The sequence below is a fragment of the Xiphophorus hellerii genome, chromosome 2, assembly GCF_003331165.1.
Source record: "Xiphophorus hellerii strain 12219 chromosome 2, Xiphophorus_hellerii-4.1, whole genome shotgun sequence".
In the NCBI taxonomy this organism is placed as follows: domain Eukaryota; kingdom Metazoa; phylum Chordata; class Actinopteri; order Cyprinodontiformes; family Poeciliidae; genus Xiphophorus; species Xiphophorus hellerii.
The window spans coordinates 20,046,527-20,069,774 of record NC_045673.1 but is presented as its reverse complement, the minus strand read 5'-3'; the positions used below and the strand labels follow the sequence as shown (position 1 = coordinate 20,069,774).

The 23,248-nt window shown below is 38.7% G+C and overlaps 2 protein-coding genes across 4 annotated transcripts in view; both read left to right on the top strand.

Annotated features, from left to right (window-relative positions):
• The window catches only part of LOC116709868 (polypeptide N-acetylgalactosaminyltransferase 18-like), a 138,472-nt gene that overhangs the window by 71,427 nt on the left and 43,797 nt on the right, over positions 1–23,248 (top strand). For both annotated transcript variants that reach the window (XM_032548547.1, XM_032548558.1), the window contains exons 2-6: positions 557–764; positions 836–1,002; positions 5,471–5,657; positions 19,176–19,373; positions 21,105–21,219. In XM_032548547.1, coding sequence (XP_032404438.1) covers positions 557–764; positions 836–1,002; positions 5,471–5,657; positions 19,176–19,373; positions 21,105–21,219 — 875 coding nt within the window. The remainder of the gene's footprint in view (positions 1–556; positions 765–835; positions 1,003–5,470; positions 5,658–19,175; positions 19,374–21,104; positions 21,220–23,248) is intronic.
• Positions 6,306–13,700, top strand: LOC116709857 (uncharacterized). 2 transcript variants are annotated; one of them, XR_004336983.1, is made up of 2 exons: positions 6,306–13,309; positions 13,591–13,700. XR_004336983.1 is itself a non-coding variant. In XM_032548530.1 (2 exons), exon 2 carries the CDS (start codon positions 7,080–7,082, stop codon positions 12,930–12,932), a length of 5,853 nt encoding a protein of 1,950 aa, XP_032404421.1. In that variant the 5' UTR covers positions 6,306–6,541; positions 6,823–7,079; the 3' UTR covers positions 12,933–13,645. The 2 variants fall into 2 exon arrangements, 1 of the variants encoding a protein (XP_032404421.1); XM_032548530.1 differs by having other exon boundaries at positions 6,306–6,541; positions 6,823–13,645.

Here is a 23,248-nt window from a genome sequence, read left to right as displayed (position 1 = left end):
TTTTTAACTAAAGCATGTATAATATTAGAAACTACCTAGTAAGCTTTGTTGTGATTTGAAATTAGCTGCTTTCATGGAGGATTTAAGCATCGTTTGTGTTTTTATTGTTCTTAATCATGTAAAGTAAACAGCTTACTGCTTCACACATAGCAATGAAAATCAGGCTTGCAGTGCTCATTAAAAAAGAGGTATTACACTGGTCATGTTAGAGTTTTTGTGTATGCCTCTGCACAAATAGACCTGAAAATGTTGTTTGTTATGACAATGAAATTCCCTGTCACCTCAAATTGCATTTGGGTTTCAACCTTTTCCCTCATGTTGCGTACATTATCCCTCAAGCTGCAAGTAAGCAGGTTTTCATGAAAACCACAGAGCATACTTAACGCTTAGTCGGAATATTATTCTCCCATGGAGGCATCTCTAATAGAGCTGAAAGACATTTATTTTTCCAGTCAGTTCTTAACACTATCTTACAGCGCTGAAAAAGGCAGCAGCTTGTCTTGGCAAATACGTTGTTAAAAAATGTTAAAAACTTTTTCCTTGTGTGTTTCCACAGAAACCCCTCTGAAGGACGGTGAAGAAGCAGCGTCTTCCTCAGACTCTGCCGCAGACCCCGCCGCCTCACTGTTCAATCACTGGGGTCGTGACCTGGGCCCAGAGAGCCGACGCGTCGCGCTCAAAAAGTTCCGTTACTTCGGATACAACGGCTACCTGAGCGACCGCATCTCCCTCACCAGGCCCATTGCAGATTTACGACCGGACGGGTCAGTCCACCTTAAATTGTGCTGTCACTCAGACAGAGAAGCGTCTGAATCTCTGTTTTCCTTCTCTTCAGATGCAGAAACATGTCTTATTCGTCAGACCTTCCTCAGCTCAGTGTAATCTTCATCTTTGTCAACGAGGCGCTGTCAGTTTTATTACGCTCCATTCACACGGTCATCCAGAGGACACCATCCTACCTCCTTAAAGAGATCATACTCGTGGACGACAACAGTAACAGCTGTAAGAATCCTAAACCTCTTTCTTGATCTTCTTTTTTGATATGTCCCATTTCAGCAATAACATTGTTTTTTTGGTTTAAAGACAGAATGTCGACTCATTTATATATCCAGTCTGCCTGGAGGCCCATTACGCTTCACATAAGAAGATGTCTTGTATTTGGATAACTCTGTTTGGAATGATTTTCTTTGTCCTAAAACCAATTTTTGTGAGTTAGCAAAATACACTTTACAGCTTTGCCAATATTTCTTTGCTGACATATGGATTTATTGCACTACTTTATACCCGGCCCGTGTGCTTGTAGTTGCGGATGGTGGAGGATGGGTTATTCTTCCCTCTTGTACTGTTATAACTGTGTAGCCTCAGATTTCCCAGGAGTAGCTGACAGGAATAGCAAATAATGACACAGACCGTCTCCCTCACCCTGATGTTGGAAGGATAAAAATGTGGAAATTTTGGCAAAGAAACATGAGTTTGGACTCCTTTGACTTAGAAAAAGATTAATTTCCTCTCTTCAATTGATCATTATTTTCTCATTATACTGTAATTCCAATATAATTGGTATTCACATAAATAATTGGAGCTGCATGTAGATAGCCATGATGCCTCACAATGTTTTGGTTTGTTGCCCACTGTCCTGACTGCCCACACATTCAACACAGTCATCTGTGTCGAAGTGTGGAAGTAAGAAAATAGCTACTTTGCAATTAAAAACAAGAATTGTGTCAAAACATTTTTACAGGTACTAAAAGAATAAAAGTGGATTCTAACTTTTACAATACTGCAATTTGTTCACTTCATTTCCTCACAGAAAGTACAGGTCAACCAATTTTCTCAAAGCATTTATCTCTGTGGAGACAATTAAAATCATCTTAACTCCCTAATTTGTTGGTCAGACGTAGATTTATGATGCAGAGGAATCAAACATAGTCTGAGCCAGCCAATACCTGGACATTTAGAACGATTTCAATTTGGTGGAGAAGAGGGACAACTAATGACCTCCTTTTTTAAATTGCTTGCTTATTTTTACAGTGTACTAAAAGTAAGCAATGTGTAAAATTAACTGGGAAGTTAATTCATCCCTTCCTTATTTAAAAAAAATAGAAAAAAAGTCTGTTCTGAGTAGTAAAAACAGAGTTTGGGTAACTCTTTTTCTGAATATGCTTTCTGTATTTAGCGAAGGTTAACGAGTTAATTAAAAGCAGATTTGGGTGCATCAAAGCCTGTTTTTAAGTAAAAGTCACTGGCTAGTCGTGATCCTGTTTACTATGAAATTAAATAGACTGTGGTAAAAGATGACAACTTTGTTCCTAACATTTTCCATTTTACCACAGTTTTAGAATATCTCCAACAGGTTTGCCCTAATTGAAAATAAAATTCTTCCTCTAAATTAACCGCCTGTGCTGGACTAGAGTGCCAAATTAGTGTCATTTTTAAATTGCAGCCAGGAGCCATACAAAGGCAACAAATTGCCTCTGGGGCACACTTAGGACACCCCTTTTGCACTTAGGTTATACAGTATAGCAGTGATCCAAAGCACTAAAGCAAGTCCACCTCTGGATGGCTGAAAAATAAAATAGTATTGGCAATAATAAAAGATGAATGGCTGAAAAAAAACAAACAACTTTTTTTCTAATGCCACAGAATAGTCTTTGTAATCCACAGATGAACTTGCAGTATACCACTTGGCTTTACTGCCAATGCATAATCAAACAGAAGCTGATTAAATTCCCCCAAAGAAATTGAAGACTTTATTGTCACATTAAAAGGCAACGATCCAGTCCTTGAGTCCAATTAAGTGCTGGCTTCTTCAGGTAAGCTACTGCAACAAAGTTTGGTACTTCATTTAGTGATTATTGTATTTTCTGCTTTAGGCCATGTGCTAAATTAGGACATGAGTGGGCATTAGCTTCACCAGTAGTGTGTGAAAACATAAAAAAATTTTTTTAAAACTTGCTAAGACAGTTGCAGTCAAGGCCTGGGTGTGACGTTCCGTTTCTGGGCCAGTGTTATTAATTGTTCCACGTTCTGTGGAGCATATTGTATTTCATAGCTGCCAAATCTATAATTACTATTATGAGAAATCTGTCTCTGCTACATTGCCTGCAGATTTTATGGGTCTCCCACTGCCCCTATGTTCTTCTGTAATACAATATATCACGGTTTAGTTATGATAGCTGCACATAGCTGAATGCTGATTAGTGTAGCAACTAGTGGGATAAATACATTCATCAATTTCCTCAAATTATTCTCCCCTAATTCATTACAAGTATTTATAATTCTCTAAGAAATGTGACTTAATCCTCTTGCTTTGCAGTCACTTTCAATTGCATGGCGGTAAGTAACATTCAAGATAGGTGAAGAAAAGTAAGAGCTTAAATAATAAATTCTGGTTATTGATCTACATGGTGTAATTAAGACAAATTAGCTAAGGCTGGTTGAAATGCAAGAGCACTTACTGTGCACTGCCAAGTAAGTTGTAAATTATCTAGGACATTAAAAAACACTTTTGAAATCACAAACCTGTTTGAAAAAAGATGGCTTGTTTTTTTCTTTTTCTTTTGTATGTATGTGTGTGTATTAAGAAGCTTTGAGCTGTCAGTATTTTACCAGCAGCGGTCAACAATCCTGGGTCTATGAAAAATAAGGGATTAATTGTCATGGGGGAATCAAGTGTTCAGAGCATAGCCAATCCCAGTTCATATATTTTCACCTTAAGATGAGTGGTATAAATGCTGATGTTGCTGTTACTGACTTAGCAGCACTAAAATTGTTAAGTTGGTTACCAAAAATATAAAGAACTACAAAAGCAGCAATACTAGAAAATGCTAGAAATGTTTCTATCATTTTCCAAATCAAAATGCTAGAAACATTTTGATTTGGAGAGTCTTTGGATAAAGTAAATTTGGTCAGGAAAAGGCCCTGATCTTGGCTTGATAGCAAAATTATATACTTAAGTCTACTGGTACATCTCAGTTAAAATATAGTGAACAGGCTCAATATTTTTCACTTAATTCATAAAGTGAAATCAATATATTGTGTATTGATTTCACTCTACGATGTATCATCTTGCAGTGTCAAGCATTTATTTTTTGTATTTGATCATTGCAGCTCACAGATGATAGAAAAGGGTTTCAGAAATCAGAATATTGTGAAAAAAGGATTGGAAATGCATAGTACCGATCATTAATCAACTAATTGGCTCTCAACTGCGAAAGTTTTACAAACCTGTAAATAGTCTTTCATTCTTGGTCTTTAGGCTACACAGGAAAAGAGATGTTCGGTCACTGACACCTAATAAGTAGGGTAACCTGCAAAATTTCTCTACTAAAGAAGCATGTTGTTTTATAGAGCATATTTATAAAAAGTTTAGGGGGAAAAAAGCAGAGGTAGGAAAAGTTTCACAAGAAACAAGAGACCACAGCTCACAGATGATAGAAAAGGTGTTATTTTTTCAGATATAAATTGCTTTACAGGAGAGATACAGAATCTATGTTGTTTGAAATTCAGTGTGCAGTTTCCAGTCAGTCATGATTTGGGTTGCCATGTCTGGGTTTTCTGAAGTCCACTGTCAACACAGTCATCTAGCAGGACATTTTAGAGCACGCCATGCCTCCTTCTGCTGAAAAGCTTTATGTTCTCAGAAGATAAATCCTTCTGACATCATGGTCAAATTAATTTGATTTTTTTTTTAAATTATATTTAACATTAACACTCTGGCTTTTTGGCATGCAGTTATCTGTATTTATTAGTCCACTCCAATCTACCTCTTGATTTTGAACATCCAACTTGGAACAATCTGCCCTCTTACATCCCACTGTCTGGCAAGTAAAACTAAACATAACATTTTATTTTTATTACCATCCAAAATTGTAAGAGATATTTTATTTTTCTGCACCTTTGGCAATGGCAACTCGGAGTTTAAAAATAGAGTGCATCACATTTACAGTTAATCTAAATAATATATGTCGGAGAGTGTCGTATACGTTCACGATGAGGTGATTCCTGTGATACTCCAATCTCTTGCAATGGATCCATGTTACTTCCAGGTCAGAAACACACGGCTGCTCGTTAAAGCAAGCACATTCTAGCGCTTCCAGGCTGATGGCATTAACGAATAAAGAGAATATGACAGCGACCATAGCCTGTAGGCACGATTACACTGAAGAATCATAACAAGGAAATGAAAATATTCTGTGGCCAGTGTGTATGCGTCTGTGTTTTTCAGTGACTATGCATTAGCAAATCATCTATGAAAAAAGACCCCAATAACGATGTCAATGACATTGTTTGGCATCTGTTCTTTAATCTCTGTAGATTGGGGCCTGAAATGTTGTGTTTTAAGATATTTTAGCCAACTTTATGTTTTGGATTTATGCGAGTCAATGAAACCGATCAGATCGGTGTTTAAACAAGGTGCAATAATGTCAGCCTAACGTCAAGGTATGTTTCTGTATTTCTTTCTTTTTAGTGGAGCTGAAGGAGCACTTGCAGAGCTTTGTGGATGAGACAAACGCTCAGCACGGACCGGGGTTCATCAAAGTGGTCCGGCACGCCAAGCAGGAGGGACTGATCCGGTCCAGAGTCAGTGGATGGAGGGTGGCCACTGCTCCTGTGGTTGCTCTATTCGACGCACACGTAGAGTTCAACACTGGATGGTGAGCAGAGGATTTCACGGAAAGAGAAATAAATCATTCTTTGTTTAGATTAGCCTTTCTATTTGAACAAATTGAATCTATTAGAGTTTATTATTTGTAACTGTCCACCTGGATCAGGACAGTCCTATGAATGACTGACATGAGATTTTTTTCACCTTCCACATTGATGGCTCTTCTGCTCAAAGGGTTGCACCAAACACACAGCAGAAAAAGATAATGGATGAAACCAAATGTAGCAGAGAAGAAACAGAACATATATTTCAAGGAAATAGTGGGAGATTAGTGGGAGATTTATAGAAGTGGGATAATTTATCATACAGGAAACAAAAAGCAAATACATGATGTTCACAAGAAATTCTTCTTGTTCTGAACCCTCCTGAGAAGATGGTAGAATAATACCAGCCAACCAAACCAAGACAAGGACGATGACACAAAGCAGGAATATTTCCTAATGATTCCATTAAAGACTGAATTACAAAGCAGTAGTTAATTATTGCCCCTATTAACATTGCTTGTTATGTTTCATCTGTCATGGTGATGAGGCTGCTCAGGCTCTCTAACATTTTAAGTGCCATTTTCTCTTTCCACACAGATTTCATGTCAGTTTCTTTTTACTCTGGCACCATCTTCACCTCAGGGTCCCTGTAAATGACTTTTCTAATATTTTGTGTCTCCTCATGTCATGTATTTGTTGACATGATAGTCGATGCTTTTATTTTGAAAGGGGCTTGGAACGGTAAGGTGACTGACGCAAAACGGTAGAAGTAGCGCGGCCGTTGGGGCAGAGAAAGTTGACATGAACGAGTCGGAGTGAAGGGGAGATAGTTGGGGTGTGATTCAGGGTGACAATCGGTTGGTTGGCGCTTGGTTGATGAGGGAACAAGGTGAGTGTGTTGTCATGTATATATGTTTATTTTTCCTGCGGAACGTGTATTTCTCTATTGGGTGTGACGGTTGTGTTTTGCCACTAGATGGTGCTGATTTACTATGGTCAACCGTCAACAGTTGAAATACGTTGCATTTTATTTCGTGACAGGGATTTTGGATTTTAATAAATACATCTATTGTAAAACATAATTTTAGCATAGAAGGTAAAAGATTTATATGTTAAGGTCAGAACAACACTGTTTGAGTACTAATGTTATTTTATTTGTATATTTTGTAGCTCTTACGGTGAGTTCACAATAAAAGGCTGTTCAATAAAGGACTGTGAACCATCAGTTTAAGAGACCATCTTATTCAACCGGGACGCTACAGTAAGAGCTTGACCCAAGCTGAGAAGAGCTTCACCCCGAGCTAAGAAGAAGTTCAATCATTCTCAGCACCAAGGTCCCAGTGAAAGCCACATTAAGGTTCCAGCTTCACGGCTCCAAGTAAGGTCTTCTGGGATTTGATGGTCAACGGTATAGCCCTGTCCTCAGCATGGAAGCATCTGAAAAGGAAACAGAGTACACAGAGGACCTACCTGTCAACGAGGAAGAGGAGCCTCCATGCTCTGTTCGTCAAAAGAAGCCCACAGAAAAAATGCGAGCATATCAGGAGGAGGAGGCCCACAAAAAGGAAAAACGTCTAATCAAAGTTTATAATCAATGGAAAAGGCAAGTACGTATGGCACGAGAGCAATTAAAAGGAGACATAACAAACAGTCAAATTGCTTCACTCATGGACATCTTAGAAAAAGAAAGAGATGGCGTCATAAACTTATATACAGAAATAAGGGAAATCATTACTCCCTGTAGTGACACAAGGCGACTTATAGATGCATGCGAAGCAGTCACCAATGACATTATCAGAGTTGCATATGAAAGACTCTCAGGCATAGATGACTATGACAGTGGGAAAGTGAAGGCTCGTCTACGTGAACTTCTTAATCCAGACTATGCTCAATCCATTTACAGTTCTTCTATCACATACTTAAGTAAACGCTCAGACGCCAGTAATTCAAACTCTGCAAGGTCAGTAGTAGCTGTAAAGAGAGCAGAGGCTGCAGCTGAGTTGGCAGCCAAGGAGGCAGAGTATGAAGTGTTATTAGAAGAAGAAAAACAAAGAGAAAGGATTCAACTTTTGGAGGAAAGACAGAGAAAGGAGCTAGAATCTCAAAAACGTGAATTAGAGAGATTAAAAGCTGAAAAAGAGTTAAAGGCTGCTCGAGCTAGATTAATAACTTATGACCATGAGATAAAGAGTGAGAGCAGTGTTCATGTTGACAGTACCAGAGCAGCTCAGAAGGCTTCCATAGTTTCTGCTCCCATTCAAGTCCCTAAAAGCAACATTGTGTCCACCTCACCTCCACAAGCAGATGTTCTTTATTTAGCCCAAGCATTACAGGACAGTGTTACCATGAACAGACTGCCAATGCCCGAGCCTTCCACTTTCACAGGTGACCCAATAGAGTTCATCGAGTGGAAAGCTTCATTTGCTGCACTCATTGATAAAAGGAACATATCACCTGCAGACAAGCTGTACTACTTAAAGAAATATGTAGGGGGTTCAGCTCGACAAACACTTGATGGCATCTTCTACAGAAATGACAGTGATGCTTACCAGGATGCATGGGAACGCCTCAACCAAAGGTATGGACATCCATTTATTGTACAAAAAGCGTACAGAGAAAGACTGGCAAAATGGCCAAAGATACAAACAAATGACTCTGCAGGATTTAGAGCATTTGCTGACTTCATTCAAACATGTCATGAAGCTATGCCACACATAGAAGGTTTAAGCATTCTCAATGATTGTGAGGAGAACCAAAAACTTGTTCAAAAATTACCTAACTGGGCAGCTGCAAGGTGGAATCGTCAGGCCACTCAGTACATGAAAGAAAATGGGAAGTTTCCAAGTTTAAGGCACTTTACTGAGTTCATGTCTTCTGAAGCTGAGATTGTGTGCAATCCCATCACGTCATTTCAGGCTCTCCACTCAACAGACGTCACCAAAACCACCAGTAAAGTTTACCAGAAAGAAAAAAGGCCCACCTCCAGTGTTCTCCATACGCAAGTGGTAACAGAAACGGAAAGCACAAAACAAAGGTCAAATATTAAACCACCATGCATGCTCTGTCAAGACAACGGACACAAGCTTCACAGTTGTCCTCAGTTCAAAGGCAAATCACTTGAGGAACGAAGAAAATACATAAAAGATAAAAGACTTTGTTACGGTTGTCTCAAACCCGGACACAGCGCAAAGGACTGTCGTTACCGACTTGCATGTGAAATGTGCAAGAAAAAACACCCTACCTGTCTGCACGATTTTAACTATGACAGCAACAAATCACAGACAAACCAAATTCAAACGAATACAGAACAGGCTGCAACAACCCTGTCTCTCAATGCAGAAACCAATGAACAATGTGTAAGCACTTCTATGATTGTACCAGTATGGGTTTCTTCAGAGCAACAACCAGATGAAGAAAGGCTTGTTTATGCACTCTTGGACACCCAAAGTGATACAGTATTCATTAACCAAGAAGTATCTAACAGTCTCAAAGCTAAGTCAACCCCAATAAGATTAAGACTCACCACAATGCTTGGTAAAAATGCAGTTGTGCCAAGCGAGCGTGTCTCAGGTCTCAAAGTGAGAGGCTACAACTCCTCAGAAATAATAGAACTCCCTCCTGCTTACACTAAAGACTGTATACCAGTCAACCGCTCTCACATTCCTTCCTGTGAAACGGCAAGGCAATGGGATCATCTAAAGGTAATAGTGAATGAGATTCCACCACAGCTAGAATGTGAAGTTGGGCTTTTAATTGGCTACAACTGTTCCAAGGCATTAGCACCAAGGCAGGTCATCTTAGGAGGAGAAGGTGAACCCTATGCTGTCTGCACAGCATTGGGCTGGAGTATTGTAGGCCCCACATCATCTCACAATGACTCTTTCAGCATATCTACTGTGTGCCACAGAGTTACAGTCAAAGAACTCCCTTTAATGACTCCCACTGATGCACTCAAGATTCTCGAGTCTGACTTTAAGGATGATAGCAAGGATAACAAATCAGTGTCTCAAGATGACATTCTCTTTCTGAATACACTTAAGGAAGGAATTTATAAAAACAATGAAGGACATTATGAAATGCCACTGCCTTTTAAGGAGAGACCTCTGTTACCAGACAATAAGCAAATGGCCACTGTGCGACTTCAAAGCCTCAAAAACAAACTGTCAAAGGACCAAAGGTACAAGGAGCAATATGTAAAGTTTATGGGCGAAGTCATAGAGAAGGGTGATGCAGAGGAAGTTCAAAACGAAGCAAAAGAAGGAGAAAGGTGGTATATTCCCCACCACGGAATATATCATCCCCAAAAACCAGACAAACTCAGAGTAGTCTTTGACGCCTCAGCAAAATATAAAGGTAACAGTCTGAATGATCACTTGCTGTCAGGCCCAGATTTGCTGAACAATCTAAATGGTGTTCTAATCAGATTCAGACGGCATCAAGTTGCATTATTATGTGACATTGAAAAAATGTTCCATCAATTTCATGTGTATGAAGCAGATAGAGACTATTTAAGATTTTTGTGGTGGAAAAATGGCAACCTGAATACTGAGCCTCAAGAGTTTCGAATGAAAGTCCATCTTTTCGGTGCCACATCCTCACCAGGATGTGCCAATTATGGATTAAAACATCTTGCAACAGAAAACGAGACACAGTTTCCCCTTGCATCTCAGTTCATAATGAAGGATTTCTATGTCGACGATGGTGTAACAAGTACTGCAAGCGTCAAGGAAGCTATTCAGCTCGCCCAGGAGGCTCAAACACTTTGTGCTTCAGGTGGCCTCAGACTACACAAGTTTGTAAGTAATGACAAAACAGTGTTAGAAAGCATTCCATCATCTGAACGTGCCTCTCCACTGCAAGCATGTGACCTAGCATTTAATGACTCCAAACTTGAAAGAGCGCTAGGCATTCACTGGCACATTGACTCAGACACACTGAGGTTTCGCTTTCAATCCAATGACCAACCTGCTACAAGGCGTGGCATTCTATCTATGGTTGCATCTTTGTACGACCCATTGGGATTCATCTCCCCCTTTGTACTCACAGGCAAAAGAGTGCTTCAAGAGACATGCAAACAAGGCACAGGCTGGGATGATCCCCTTCCCAGTGAACTAAAGCCAGTATGGGATAACTGGAAAGATGACTTGAAGAACTTGGAGAAAATTACAATGTCACGCTGTTATGTTCCTAAAGACTTTGGCCAAATAGTAAAAACCGAGCTTCATCATTTTTCTGATGCAAGTTCATATGGTTATGGTCAGTGTTCGTATTTAAGATATGTAAACAAAGATGATAAGGTGTATTGTGCTTTAGTTACAGCAAAGACCAGAGTTGCTCCTATTAAGGTAACAACAATACCAAGACTTGAACTAACAGCCGCTGTTGTTTCCATTATTGTAAGCAACATGTTAAAGGATGAGCTTGGGTTGACACAGATTGATGAGTATTTCTGGACGGACTCTAAGGTAGTTTTAGGCTACATTAATAATGAAGCGCGCCGTTTTCACACATTTGTCTCCAATCGAGTTCAAAAAATAAGGCTCAACAGCACCCCTCAGCAGTGGAGATACATTTCCTCTGAGCAAAATCCAGCAGATATTGCCTCCAGAGGTTCAAGCGCAGGTGAACTCATCTCATCAGACTGGTTCAAAGGGCCACAGTTTCTGTGGGACAAAGAAATCCCTCCAGCTGCAAAGATCAACATGGACTTACCACTTGGAGATCCAGAAGTAAAAAGGGCACATGCGCTGAACACTTTCAAAACAGAGAAGAAAGGTTTGGCAGACAAGTTAACAAAGTTTTCTTCTTGGTACAAATCCACTCAAGCTGTTGCTCGACTGATTCGCTGTGCCAAGAGAGATAAAACAACAGGTCACAGCACAGCACAAGAAAGACGAAACGCTGAATGTGTTATTCTAAAAGATGTTCAAGCAAATGAATATCCAGAGGAGATAAAGATGCTTAAACATGGAAAGGCACTTCCTCACAAAAGCAAGCTGTTTCAGATGGACACTTTTCTTGATAGTGATGGACTCCTTAAGGTGGGAGGAAGGCTAAAGGATGCTTCTTTCTCTTCCTCACTGAAACATCCAGTATTAGTTCCAAAGGGTCACCATGTCACTCAGCTATTAATTGCTCATTTCCACAGTAAGGTGCAACACCAAGGGAAAGGAATGACAATCAATGAGATCAGGTCAAATGGAATTTGGATTCCTGGCATCAACAGAGCTGTAACAAAATTTATACACCAATGTGTAAAGTGTCGCAGACTCAGAAGAGGAACAGAGGAACAAAGAATGTCTGATCTACCAAAGGTGCGCTTAGAGCCATTGCCACCATTCACATTTTGTGGAATGGACTGTTTTGGTCCCTTTCTAACCAAACAAGCTCGAAAGGTGCACAAGCGTTATGGACTTCTTTTCACTTGTCTTTGTTGCAGAGCAGTGCACATAGAAATGTTAGATGATATGACTACAGACGCATTTATCAATGCGCTCCGTTGTTTTATAGCCATAAGAGGAGCAGTCAGCGAGATAAAGTGTGATCAAGGAAGCAACTTTGTCGGAGCTAAAAATGAGCTGCAGGAAGCTTTACAACAAGTGGACACTAACCGCATTATCACATTTCTGGCTGAGAAGCAGTGTGACTTCAACATGCACACGCCTCATTCAAGCCATACAGGAGGTGTGTGGGAAAGGCAAATCAGGACGGTTCGAAACATCCTGCGCTCGACGGCTTCACTTTCGTCAGGCAGGATGGATGACTCATCTTTAAGGACATTCTTTTATGAGGCAATGTCGATCGTGAACAGCAGACCTCTTACAGTGGATAACCTCAGTGATCCAAACAGCCCAGAGCCATTGACCCCAAATCATCTGCTCACCATGAAATCAAAGGCAGCCCTGCCCCCTCCAGGTAACTTCATCAAGGAAGACATTTATGCACGGAAAAGATGGCGGCAAGTGCAGTACCTATCAGAGCAGTTTTGGTCACGTTGGAAAAGGGAGTATCTATCTAACATCGCAACAAGGCAGAAATGGCATACTCCGAAGAGAAATCTGAAGATTGGAGATGTTGTCATGGAGAAGATGGATGATTTACCTCGCAATGAATGGAGATTAGCACGCGTAATGGACGTAGTAACAGATAAAGATGGACTTGTAAGAAAAGTAAAGATTCGTTTTGGAGAACGGAAGATGGAGAATGGGCAGAGTTCCCGTAAACTTTCTATAGTGGAACGCCCAGTGCAGAAACTGATTCTATTATTAGAAACTGTTTAACTATAGTCTTAAGTTTAAGTTGCATTCTTTCTTATGTCTCGTGTTTTCATAGAGGTTAAAGGTTACAGGTCATTTTTTCTGAAGGAAATCATTATCGCTCTATTTGTTTAGTTAAGCTCTAATGATTTGGTGGGAGTGTAAATGACTTTTCTAATATTTTGTGTCTCCTCATGTCATGTATTTGTTGACATGATAGTCGATGCTTTTATTTTGAAAGGGGCTTGGAACGGTAAGGTGACTGACGCAAAACGGTAGAAGTAGCGCGGCCGTTGGGGCAGAGAAAGTTGACATGAACGAGTCGGAGTGAAGGGGAGATAGTTGGGGTGTGATTCAGGGTGACAATCGGTTGGTTGGCGCTTGGTTGATGAGGGAACAAGGTGAGTGTGTTGTCATGTATATATGTTTATTTTTCCTGCGGAACGTGTATTTCTCTATTGGGTGTGACGGTTGTGTTTTGCCACTAGATGGTGCTGATTTACTATGGTCAACCGTCAACAGTTGAAATACGTTGCATTTTATTTCGTGACAGGGATTTTGGATTTTAATAAATACATCTATTGTAAAACATAATTTTAGCATAGAAGGTAAAAGATTTATATGTTAAGGTCAGAACAACACTGTTTGAGTACTAATGTTATTTTATTTGTATATTTTGTAGCTCTTACGGTGAGTTCACAATAAAAGGCTGTTCAATAAAGGACTGTGAACCATCAGTTTAAGAGACCATCTTATTCAACCGGGACGCTACAGTCCCCCCTTGAAAAATACTCTGCTACAACAACAGGGCTTTGTCCCTGTTAATCAGTCTGACAGCCCAAAAAATATCACACTCTCATGCTCAAATCACAGTAACAAGCATGCACACAGTTTGCTCCCAAGCACACTTGTGTAAGCAGAGCAGGCGTTCTCGCTCGCACTGCATTATAGTGTCTGGGTTCGATCCAAAAGAGCATTTGTTGGCTGCTGTGTTCCAGATTAGAAAAGAGACACTTACAAGGTTCCTAACCCTGCTACTCTAACACCCACACAAGCCCTTTATCCCTTACTCTCTCCCTCTGTATACGCACCTCTTCATACACACAGATCCCACACGAACCTCCTACATGGCGCTACTGTGGGGGTACTGGTCTATGACTAATGAAATCCTTCTTGGCAGAGACGCAAAAGAGCACAGCTTGATTATAACACTTTTAATATTTCTTTTTTTTTTTTTAAATTGTGCTGAAATATTTATTGGTTTGGTGCCGATAGTCTGCGGATAAGTTGGAGCTGCGTTCATGGCAGCATTATTAGCAGTCAAACAAACACAGCCGAATACACACTGAGGAATGAAGAAATGGTGAGCCCTACCCCTCGAGTTCTTCTTACTTTCATTTTTCTTCCTTCGCTAACAACTTCGTCTTAATCCTTCATCCTCCATGCTCTGAAGCACGCCCACTCCCTCGCAGATTTCGTATTTACTCAGAATTATCACTTTTTGTGGAAATTGAGAAATTGCTGTATAATTAGCCTCCAAGAACTGATTGCCGGATCTGCTAATTGTCTTTTTTTTCCCACATTGTAATTATCTGCAATGTTGCCTATTCTGAGTCAAACACAAGTAATTACAGGGTGTTTTGTGTCAGAGTGATTGTCTAGCTGTTATCACGCTAATCCTCCTTTATCTTCGATGCTTTTATCTGTGACTCTCCTGTCATCTTAACAAATTTTCCTTATGCAAAATAGGATGATTGCACAATGAGATAAAATAAGGTGGGTGAATATGTGGGGTTGGAAGCAAATCATTGAAAAGAAGGAACTTTGATTAATCTGCATAACTTGGATCTAGTTACCAAAACATCAGTTTTAAACATAATCATAATAACTGGACACTTCCTATTTTTCAAAAAAAATATTTCAAAGTCATTGTGGTGCTTGTTTTCAGTGGGCCCTTTAATTGGCTCAGGATCCCACAGCAGGTTTTGGAACTCCATGAATCAGCTCTTGTGATGGTTTCCAAATAATATTAGTTTGAAAATTGATTGTAAATACATACAGCAGACGAAAATAGGCCACCTTGAAAAAGTTAAACATTTTTCGTCGTTCATTTCAGAAAGTGAAATGTATATTTCTTGATTTGGAGCATAATCAGGGGTTTACAGAGTTTTGAGTATATCTGTTGTGAGTTTTTTTGTTGTTTTTTTTTTCATGGTGATGAATTGACGTGGTCCAGACCAGCATGTAGGAAAATGCTGCCAGTGTACCATACTGTACTCTTATTCACCGGTTTGGCTTGGTCTTTGAGAATTTAAAGCAATACTGGCCGTGATAAAACCCTTTCACACCATACTGGCAGTACCATCAGTAAGTTATTGCATTGCACTTGTCGCTACCTTTCTACAACTAAGATGCCCTGTCCATTCACTAATAAATACAGCACCAGTAAACCTTTAGTCACATTTTTAATGCAAAAAAAGAAAGTTTAGCAAACTTACAGATAATCCTTGCTAGCTCAAGCACAACAGCCATGGCTGTAGAGCCCATAAAATTATCATTTCAGTGTGTAGCTCATAAATACGTACTGCGATAGAGTCATAAGGTGACATAACATGGGAGGGTTGTTGTGGGATGGTGGACCAGGGCATCTTGTCAAAGAAAGATATAAAAACCTGTCTGTCATGTAGAGGGAGCAGAGAAGTGTCATCTTTGACTTTCAAATTAGCTGTCATCCAGGGACAATCTGAGCTGTAGCTCACAGTGCAAAGTCTTCATCCAGGGTGTGGAGTGGGAGAATAAAATGTTTCAAACAGGAATCAAATTGGTTTTGAAAATCTCTGAATGTGTCGTTTTAAGTTTACTGCAATATGTAATACGTTACTCTGTCTATCTAAACTGCCTTCTGTCTTAGTGTTGTGGTGATTGCTGATGGGTGGATGGTAATCATTCATTCTTTTTTTTTCATAAACTTACTTACTAGGAAATATTGCATTTGTAAATAATTGGACAATGATCATATTACCTCTTCACACTATGGTTTTTCATCAAAGTCTAAAAAAAATTCATCTTTAGATTCAAAATGGAGTACTTTGATATTCGATATTGTAAAATCAAGTTCATTAAGAGTTATTCTTTTCTAAAAAGTCAAATAAAGAACAAGAAAGAAGTATGTATAAAATTTAAAACTGAGCATATTAAAATCCTGGAGTTTATAGATGGAATGTCATGTAGAATTTACCTCAAACTTTAACTTAAAAATAAGATTAAGCTAAAAATGTCAAGCAGATGCAAATTAATTCCAAGACTTTAATTAATTTGACTAAAAAAAAAAAATGAAAGTTTATCTTTGCAAAAACTTGCTTGAAGACATTGTTGCTCTTGGGTAATAAATATAATTCCATTTCCTTTGCAATAAATTGGTTGATAATTAATTGGCATTTACTGAAGCTACGCTTCATTTAAATTAGAGTTTCCCAGAGATTCAAAGCACCAAAGACTTTTAGCATTCAGTAGTGAAGAAACCATCTTTTTTTTTTCTAAAGCTTTTAAGCCTTTACGATTTCTTAATGTGGAGGTCTCACTAATTGTTTCCCCATTAATATGGATTTTTTTTTCCTCTGACTTAGTACAGGGCTTGCTAAAAATGCTGACCATGTTTCTGTTTTGCTGTGTAGTAGTATAAGTATCAATTTCCAGAGAATGAGGTTCATCTGTAAGGAAAAGCCAGAACATCTCTAATCCTCTCATCTCTAATCGCAGAACGTCAGAGTATTATTAATAATCCGTCCATACTTATTGGCACTCTGGGTAAATATGTGTAAAAGTCTTTATTTGTTGCAGTGGCAAAGACTCACAATGATAATAATGCTAAAATTGTGCATCCCCATGTTTTCCTTCAGGACAACATTTTGTCCTGTAATGTAAGATTTCACAAGAATGTACCAATCAGAGAGAGGGTCCTGACTCTTCCCTTCTGCTCAGCTCAGAGTTTTTTTATTAGAATTATTTAGATCTGCAGGACTAAAATGACAGTGGAAGAAGTTTTATCCTATATCTGCAAAGCACCTTCTGTGTTAATTTTATAAGAATTTTGGAGAAGGACCCAGTGATTACCTAATTTCCATTCAATCCAAAAAAAATGCTATCCAAAATATCCTGATATTTCCTGACACGGCTCCGCCACAGTGGCTATGAGATGATTTCCACATATTCACCTTTATTCTTACTGTAGTGCAATATTATCTGATCTTTCCCATTTCTCAGAGAGACTAAAACATGAGATTTGTTTCACACAATGTTTAAGCCCATTTATTTTATGCATTAAATTTTATAGGAATTATTAGTAGTCTAGTGGGTTACTATCAGTGTCCTGGCTCTCTCATTAAATGCATAAACAAGAATAATTGCACTATAAACAGTTAGTTCCCTCAGGAAACATTTAAGTACACTTTGCATTTTTAAATGACAGCCCTCATCAGTAAGCTCTCCCATAGGAGGAAAGATTTAGATTTTTGTTTCTCCATTTTATTGCCTTTATTCCAGCTTTTTAGTGTAACTGTGCAGTGATTTCAGTTCTCTTTTCATTGCCATTGAACATTTGATAGACATTTTATTTATGAGAGAACTGTGTTATCTTTTAAGCTATTTAAAGCTTTTCAGTTGAGGCATGATGAGGCTTTTGGTTTTCCAACATATCTTTTTAGTGAAAACCTTTAGAAAAAAAGTGCCGATCTAGTATAAAGAAGACAAGAAGGGATTTATAGGTTTTGCCTTCAATAGTGAATCAAGGTTGAATTTTTGCTTCTATATATGACAGCTGAGCCTGATGCAGAAAACTTAATTACTTGTCTAAAAATGCTGAACATTTTCCCCCATTTTTTTTGTGATATCTGTCCTTGTTAAACTAACTGGACCCGGGTGAATACCAAGTCATCTCACTCTTCCTGCAGATTTGCATTTGCATCCACAGAGTCCCGTATTATCTGATTGTGACCTGATCTATAAATTCATAATCTCGGCTCTGCTCTTTGAAGTCTGCAGATTTTCCCAGAGTCCTGTATGACACCCAACCTCATCAACAAGAGTATCAGATTTTCCCCTCGCACCCTCTTTGATTCAAATCAAAGGATTAAACAGAGTTTAGACCGATCTTCCTGGGAATTTATATTCTAGACACCTAACTTATTCCTTCCTCTGATGGCACCCTGCCATCTGTAAGGAGTCAACACCTCACCTCTTAAATTCAGTTATGTTAAAGGTGGATCTGACCTTTCTAATCCAGACTCATTCTGCACTGTCGCTTCACTGCACACAATAATTACACCATAACGGTTTATGGATATTCAATAATGGTAAGAGTTGTTCTCTTTTTTTAAAAAAATCCTAGTAAACATGAAACTGATACATAAATGGCAAAAAATATCAAAGCATTTATGATAAACTTGCTTCAATCTCATATCGCTTGTAGACAAAGTTTATGTAGGACAAGTGTAGTTGGCTTATTTTGCCCGCTATGGCTAAAGTATGGCTGTCAAAAACTAGGTTAGTCACACATGTGTGTGTCTAAAAGTGAATTAATGAGTGAGTAATGAGTGAGCAGAGACATTATAAATCACTTGCACAATTTAAGAGCACACCTATCAGATTCAGGCTCATAAAGTTCAAGTTAAGTTTCTCTGTATAAATCCCATTATGTCCTTAAAACTTAATGTTGTGAGACTAAAACAGACCTTTAAAATGTCATAAATCAAAACTGTTACAGATAATGGAGACAATAGGTTCAAGCAGCTTTAGAGTTGGTGGGTATTTTTTTTTAAAATCACTTTAAAATGACATGAAACAAAATTCATTTGTCTTTGTAAGTTGTTTAAATGTTAAGAGCCATTTAGTGGTGCCTAAACACCTGCTTATACAGGGACTGACTGTGGGACACATCTCATTTGAAGAAGAGTGGAAACGATGTTTACCGTTTTGTTTATTTGTTAATAAAAATTAAATGTGAATTAAAATGCATTTTTAGCTGGTTTTGGGTCAATAAAAAGGGAGACCAAAAACACAAGTTTTCTCTGCTGCTTTTAAAACAGGAGGAGCTGTTTTTCCACTTCAACTATTTAGGTGCCTATTAAAATAATTATAATCTATTTCCAGCCACCAGCTTTCTTTTCTCTGTTCATTTACACACAAAAAAATATATTGAAGTTCTAGAAAGATCCATTTTGACATTAAGCTTTAAATGCTAAGGTTGCCTGTGCTCCGTCACCTTTACAGGGCAGAACCGATCCTGCAGAGAATAAAGGAGGACCGAACCAGAGTGGTCTTGCCTTCCTTTGACAACATCAAGTATGACACATTTGAGATTGAGGAGTACCCCCTGTCTGCTCAGGGCTTTGACTGGGAGCTTTGGTGTCGATACCTCAACCCACCAAAGTCCTGGTGGATGCTACGCAACCACACAGCTCCCATCAGGTAAGCAGAAAAAAACTTTCTGTGCATTTCTACTGAGAACATTCCAACAATATTGGTGGGGGGAAAAAAATCTTGGTTGTATTAACAAGCGTTAAGTAGTAATAACTTCCCTTAAAGCATATTGAAGTGTCTTTGATGAGATCACATACTAAACTCAATTTTACGTTATGATGATTGAATTCTAATTCAAAAACACTTTATTCAAAATTCATCATGCATTAGCAATAACTCACTGAAACAAAATTGCAATATAGAACAATCATGCAATTTTACAAGGCAATGCAGGCATATTACCAGAAATTCAATACCTGTGGCCTGTATGATTAATATGGATTGCAGGACTGACTTTAGAAATAAACCCAGCAATAAAAGCAAAGTTGCTTACTCACCGATATCTGCAAAAACCTCTGCAGTTGCAAGCAAACAAACACAATGTTTATAGACTATGACGAAAAGACATGTCTTCAATATTATGACCAAGAAAGATGAATAGCCCCAACTATTTACTTGTCTATATTACAATATACCTGAGAACAAGAACCCTCCAGCTGTTTGACAAAGTGTGGTCTGAAACTTTGCCTTACTTGCAAGGAAATAGTTGACTAGCTGATTTTCAGAGTAGAGACAAGAAAGACATTTATAAATTCTTCCATTATTAATAGAGTGGTGAGAACCCAAATGCAGAATCAAGGCATGCAGTATGCAGCGAAAGCTAGCAAGATACCAGGGTGCATGGGAGGATGAGGGTGATCTGAGCAGTGGTGATCCAAATTTCAGCTGCTTGTATCCACAACTTGTGTTTTCAGTCGTGACTTTTATCTGATGGCATTGTGTGAAACTTAAAAGGTAACAAGACCAGTAAATCAGTAGATTCAGGTTTTACACTTGTTAGCTAAGCTATGTTCACTACAACTGACTGTGGCATCACCCACATTACTGCAGTCAATCCTATTGTTGGTCTTTAAAAATCAAATATTGACCTGAACTGCTTCATTTGAGGCAGATACTGACCCCGGATCCAGAGGGAGCTGTCTTTCTGGTTCAGAGCCATGACCTTCTGACTTAGAGGAACTGACTTTTTATCATGGACGGTTTCACGTGGCTGCACACTGCTCCGTTTGCAGCTGAAGGTCCCTGAAGATGCCAACAGAACCGCATCATCTTGAAAAAGCAAAGTTCTCCACCTTTATTCACAGATAACTGTGCTATAAAAACGACCGTAGTTTATATAAGAGCCGTGATCTCAATGTGATGTTTGATGTTGAAACCCTGCCGTGGGAGCGCTGTCTGTTTGCCAATCTGTCTATCCTCAGGGAAGAAAAATTCCCCCCAACAAGTTGTTTTTGTCAGTCTGTTGTATTACATATTGATATGAGGAGATGTGTGGGACTGACGGGATGAATACTAATCGGAGTTATTTTTCCACTCCTGTTGATTCAGTTTGATGTTGATCCCTCCTTTTGACAACTGTGCCGTTTGTTTGTATGATGCCACATAGGTTGAGTTTGACATGCTAAAAAATTTCTCCAGAGCTTCGAATATGCAACGTTCTTGGGATAAAAACACAGCTCCTCGGGGTGCGATTTCCAGTGTGGGCTAATTGTGGGTTAGAATAAGGCTTTTTGTATGTGGGCTTCAGAGAATATTTGCATTTAAGCTCCCCTATTGCTTTGCATTTAAATCAATTTTTTTTCTGACACCTCTCTTTCCTCCGTTTCCTTTCTATTTCAGGAGTCCTGCCCTGATTGGCTGCTTTGTGGTCGACAGGAAATACTTTGAGGAGATCGGCCTGCTCGATGAAGGAATGGAAATTTATGGTGGAGAAAATGTGGAGCTCGGCATCAGAGTAAGATAAAAATTTCAGCACCAGAGGATGTTCATAATATCTGTTGCATGGTGCCATCTGGAAAAGTGTCTTGCAGCCATTGTCACTGTCTGAATTGAAATAATCTTAATTGTAGCTTCATTCCTCCTGCAAAGGCAGACAAATGACCTTTCCTTTGACATAATGGGAGCTTTATCTGTCATCCACGTTTTTCATTTAGCCTGACTCAAGCAAATCGAGCCGATTATTAATGATTTAACTGCAGCAAGAGAAATGTAACATCAAAATTTTAACATAGTCTTTAAAAGGACAATGATATTATTAAACATCTATAAAAAAAGTATATTTTACTTTATATTGCCATGAAGGTGCTGTATTTATTTTCAGTATAACATTTGCTTTTAGACTTTAAATAAATTCAAATGTATAGAGTTAGATTTATGCATTTACAATAGCTACACAATATTTATTTAGATATGACTGAGACTGTAAATATCTGCACCATATTTATTGTGTATACTTTTTAATGGATCCTGTTGCTCAGCCAGTTGTCTCAAGTTGTATGTTAGACCCATAAAGATACAAGTATTTTTACACAGTTCAAAGGTACAAGCAGACAGCTTGAAATAAATTTTACGTGACGTTGAAGCTGGTAGTCTGATGATGCTTTTTTTATGCAACTATATTTTTCAGTTCACCACTGACTGTGAAATACACTTTCACCATGACAACTATGTTTGATGTTTCAGTGTTTTTGGGTTTGAAATGCTCACCTTTACTCCTTCAGATATTATCTTTGTCAGTGTAGCCGAACAGCTTAATCCTAATGTCCTTTTATCATAAACTTTACTCACCATGAAATTCTGCTTGTCCATGTGGCGGCTTGGATATTTCTGTCAAACTTGAGTTCTTCTACTTTGAAACAGGGACTCCTTATTTGTTGGTAATTTCTTAACCAAATGTGACAAACAAATTTTGGGTCGGTTATGTTGGATGCAGGAGCTTCACCTCTCTGAAACAAACAAACAAAATAAAAAACACAAAATATTCTATATAATTTTGACCGTACCGTGATGGTACTTTATAAATTATTTAAAGGGTCACAAGTTGGAAAACTCACTCTAGTTTACATCAATGGTGGACTCACCCTTAACATGCAACTCGAGTCTGAGCCAACCTTGTAACTCAGTTTTGAGAAATCCTTAAATGCCTCTGTGGAAATTAGAACATTTATTTAATATTTTATTGTAAAATTCCTGGAATCCTATCGATCCAAATAAGCCCCCCTCCAACACCACCACTGTACAGACTAATTATCTGAACACTGATATTAGCATAAAGGATTATTTGCTCACTATAAAATACATCCTCCCTGCAGGAGAGCTCTCAGTGTTGCAGTCACGACCCTGACAGTGTGTGCTGTTATGAATCAAGTCAGATGTTCCCTCCAGCTGCTGGCTGCTCAGCGCACAATCCGCTTCTGCCTGTGCGCTAGAATAGGGCTCAGAGTCACGCAAAACCTTCTGAAAAAAAGAAAAAATGGTGACAAACGCAGAAAAGAAGTGCTGAGGCTCTACAAAGCTCTTAGTAAGCTTACTGCTTACTTCGCTGATCTTCACATGTTTGACATGTAAGGTGGGGTAGGTTATTCCTCTATGTCTATGGGCGTTGCAAGAATGCACACTAAATAGCTGACTCAATTACAGGTGGACTTCTTAATACCAATTCATTATCATTTAAATGCCACATCCAACCTAAGCACTGTTATCAGCCATGTCCACCCATTAATAACCGCAGTGTACCAATCTTCTGATGACTATTTCAGCACAATGCACAGCGTCCTGAGGTTTAGATCTTCTTAAACACATATTTTCAACATGTCAATGAATCTGAGACAAGCCTGGTAATTGAAAGGTCCGCCTCCTCCTTTTAGCCACTTGAAACCTAGAACATAATCCTATATAGTAGATCAGATCTCTAATATATGATAAAACTTCAAAATTCAAGAATTCTGTTTTTAATGGGGAAGCAAATTTTTGTCAAATAGGTC